Consider the following 3,438-nt stretch of genomic DNA (forward strand, 5'->3'; position numbering starts at 1 on the left):
TAATTTGATCGTTAATGGAGTGTTTTGGGAGTGCTCCGATAATAGACCGTAAAGAAGGTTCTACGGTTTTTCAAAATGCTGAAAATCTAATATATAAATATGTATTCGGTTTTTTTTTTGTTTAACTTAAAATTAAATACAATGATTTAATACAGAATAATATTTATTATCTATGCATTCTTAAAAGACGTTTCCTTGAATTGTGGCACCACTTCGTGTTCGGTCTATTATATTCTTTGCCAGAACCAGCAAATTTTCTTTTAAATGTGCCTAAAGTTAGCCAAAAGTAATTTACCACGCGTTATTGCTTACATCTATGTAAGTAAATACATTCGCAACTGCCCGAACGTCAACAGCTTTTTTAGTCGTGTCATTTCCAGGAAGATTCGGAAGAGACGACCCCTTGATTCAAAATTTCATTATCATCTTTCAGACTTAATACGAAGAAAAGAAAAACAAGATAACAAAAATAAACATCTTGATCTCCTTTTCACCCCACATTCGGTGCGCTGCGAAAACTCTTATTCAAGGTGTTGCTGTGAGATTCCCTTGTGACTCCTTATTCGGAAAATTCTTAAAACACTCCTTCGAGCTGTGGGAGTCCTTTTTCACTCCATATGTACCATGTACTAGAGATGGGCGCAGGACAGCGGGACCCGCGCGACCCACGGTACTGATTTAAAATTGGCCGGGATGGACGGTATCGGGAAGACCTGTAAAAATATGGCGGGCGAGACGGGACCAAAATCTTTTCCCGATACTGCCGATAAAACCGCAACCCCCGAAAATTCACAAAATCTTCCTTAAAAACGATGTTCGAAATAAGCACTTTTTTTAAGCAAAACAAAGTAATCGGAAGATATCAGATCTTTCATTATTATTTTTATTATTTCAAATTAATTTGAAAGACATGAACATTTTTGTTAACCTTCGATCGGTTTGCAAACCACGCCACACACGTTGAAATCTTAATTGATCGTTTAAATTTGTTGTCCGAATGTAGCCTGCTATAAAGATAGATTTCGGGACCCACGGGACCCGCGGTACAATTCTGAAAAACGTCGGGATGGGCGGGTTCGGGACTTAAAAATCGAATTTCGCGATGGGCGGGATCGGGATTAAATATTTAGTCCCGTGCCCATCTCTACTATGTTCGCAATTATATACTATGTATGTTTGAACTTTATTTCCGAAAAATAAATATATTTAATCAATTGCAATGCCATTTCATTTAATTTATCTTCTTTTGCAATACTTTCAGCTAATTTTAGCAGCGTTGCTGGTATCTTCATGCACCGCATCCCTGCACGGTGCAGTTTCAACACAATTTCAACAACTAGACCCTCATGCACATACCTACTCATATGGATATGCTGATCCCAACTCACAGAAGCAAGAGACCCGTTCTCACGATGGGGTGACCCGTGGTTCCTACTCTTACGTTGATGGCAGCGGACACATACAGTCGCTTTCATATGTTGCCGATCCACACCATGGTTTTAATGCTATCGGAACGAATTTGCCGAAGTCTCCATTACCTCAAGATACTCACTTTGCCGCCATTCACGCCGCTGCTGCTCACTCCTACGTGCCATACGCCCAACATTATCCACAACACATTCCGGTTTTGACTCATGACGGAGTTCCTGTAGACACTCCAGAAGTGCAACATGCTCGCGCTGAGCATTATGCTGCATATGCTGCTGCTGCCGCCGCCGCAGCTGCGCATCCAGATCCTCATGATCCGCACGTTCATCATTTGTATAAGCGTTCACTATACGGACATTCTTGGAACTATGCGCACCAAAACGCTTTGTCCCACATTCCGTTGACTCATGGTGGAGTCCCTGTGGATACTCCTGATGTACAGGCTGCCAAGGCTGAACATTTTGCCGCGCATGCTAGAGCTTTAGGTCATTCGACACATGCCCATGGTGCGCCCGTAGACACACCAGAAGTTGCTCATGCTAAAGCTGCGCATTATTCTGCACACGCTGCTGCTCGTGCAGGTCATTCTATTGGTCACGCAGTACCTGGACATGGTTACCACATTCCTGTGATTCACAATGGGGTGCCGGTAGAAACGCCAGAAGTGCAACAAGCTAAGGCAGCGCATTATGCCGCGGTTGTAGAAGCGTCAGCACGAGCGGGTCATGGTGGTTCACACGACGAAGGCCGTCAANCATTTGTATAAGCGTTCACTATACGGACATTCTTGGAACTATGCGCACCAAAACGCTTTGTCCCACATTCCGTTGACTCATGGTGGAGTCCCTGTGGATACTCCTGATGTACAGGCTGCCAAGGCTGAACATTTTGCCGCGCATGCTAGAGCTTTAGGTCATTCGGCACATGCCCATGGTGCGCCCGTAGACACACCAGAAGTTGCTCATGCTAAAGCTGCGCATTATTCTGCACACGCTGCTGCTCGAGCAGGTCATTCTATTGGTCACGCAGTACCTGCACATGGTTACCACATTCCTGTGATTCACAATGGGGTGCCGGTAGAAACGCCAGAAGTGCAACATGCTAAGGCAGCGCATTATGCCGCTGTCGTAGAAGCGTCAGCACGAGCGGGTCATGGTGGTTCACACGACGAAGGCCGTCACTACGACGGGCGATGGGATGGCCCATATGACGGTGGTTATGCGGGCAGCTACAAACATCCAGGACCTATCCACATCCCAATCATTCACAATGGCGTACCAATCGAGCCACCGGAAGTGCAACATGCCCGTGCAGCACACTTGAATGCTTTGGCCGCGGCAAGTCACGGTCCGGGACGAGAAGATTATTACAGCCATGAAAATGACGGCCAGTACAACTCCCACCATTACTAATTTCTGACAATTACGCGTAGAATAACGAATTAAACACATACATACTTATTATCTCACTGCGGATTATCGGAACGGAAAGGATTGAATATACATACATACATAAATGGAATAACATTATCAAGAAACGAATTACATATAAGTAAGCAGTATAAGAAGTATCGAAACGGGAAAGTATATACACAATGCAAGAAAATTGNTCCACATCCCAATCATTCACAATGGCGTACCAATCGAGCCACCGGAAGTGCAACATGCCCGTGCAGCACACTTGAATGCTTTGGCCGCGGCAAGTCATGGTCCGGGACGAGAAGATTATTACAGCCATGAAAATGACGGCCAGTACAACTCCCACCATTACTAATTTCTGACAATTAAGCGTAGAATAACGAATTAAATACATACTTATTATCTCACTGCGGATTATCGGAACGGAAAGGATTGAATATACATACATAAATGGAATAACATTATCAAGAAACGAATTACATATAAGTAAGCAGCATAAGAAGTATCGAAACGGGAAAGTACATACACAATGCAAGAAAATTTATTACTAATCGGTTGCAGGAATGTATTAGAATAAATTTTCTTTTCCTCT

General features: G+C 43.7%; 1 protein-coding gene across 1 annotated transcript; it reads left to right on the forward strand.

Moving 5' to 3' along the window:
- The first annotated feature begins 1,149 nt into the window (after positions 1-1,149).
- On the forward strand, positions 1,150-3,030 carry Cpr92F (cuticular protein 92F). The gene is made up of 3 exons (XM_017633863.1): positions 1,150-1,170; positions 1,262-2,009; positions 2,437-3,030. Exons 1-3 carry the CDS (start codon positions 1,150-1,152, stop codon positions 2,838-2,840), a joined length of 1,173 nt encoding a protein of 390 aa, XP_017489352.1. The 3' UTR covers positions 2,841-3,030.
- The last annotated feature ends 408 nt before the right edge of the window (positions 3,031-3,438 follow it).

Source organism: Rhagoletis zephyria, unplaced genomic scaffold (assembly GCF_001687245.7).
Source record: "Rhagoletis zephyria isolate East Lansing unplaced genomic scaffold, Rhagoletis_zephyria_1.1 Rzeph_scaffold_12359, whole genome shotgun sequence".
Lineage (NCBI taxonomy): Eukaryota > Metazoa > Arthropoda > Insecta > Diptera > Tephritidae > Rhagoletis > Rhagoletis zephyria.

Excerpts from the sequence above, each read along its gene's own strand:
- Cpr92F (XM_017633863.1), top strand. The coding sequence starts at position 1,150 with ATGTTCGCAATTATATACTAT. Across the intron at positions 1,171-1,261 it reads TGTTCGCAATTATATACTAT|CTAATTTTAGCAGCGTTGCT; the intron begins GTATGTTTGAAC and ends CAATACTTTCAG. Across the intron at positions 2,010-2,436 it reads ACACGCTGCTGCTCGTGCAG|GTCATTCTATTGGTCACGCA; the intron begins GTCATTCTATTG and ends CTGCTCGAGCAG.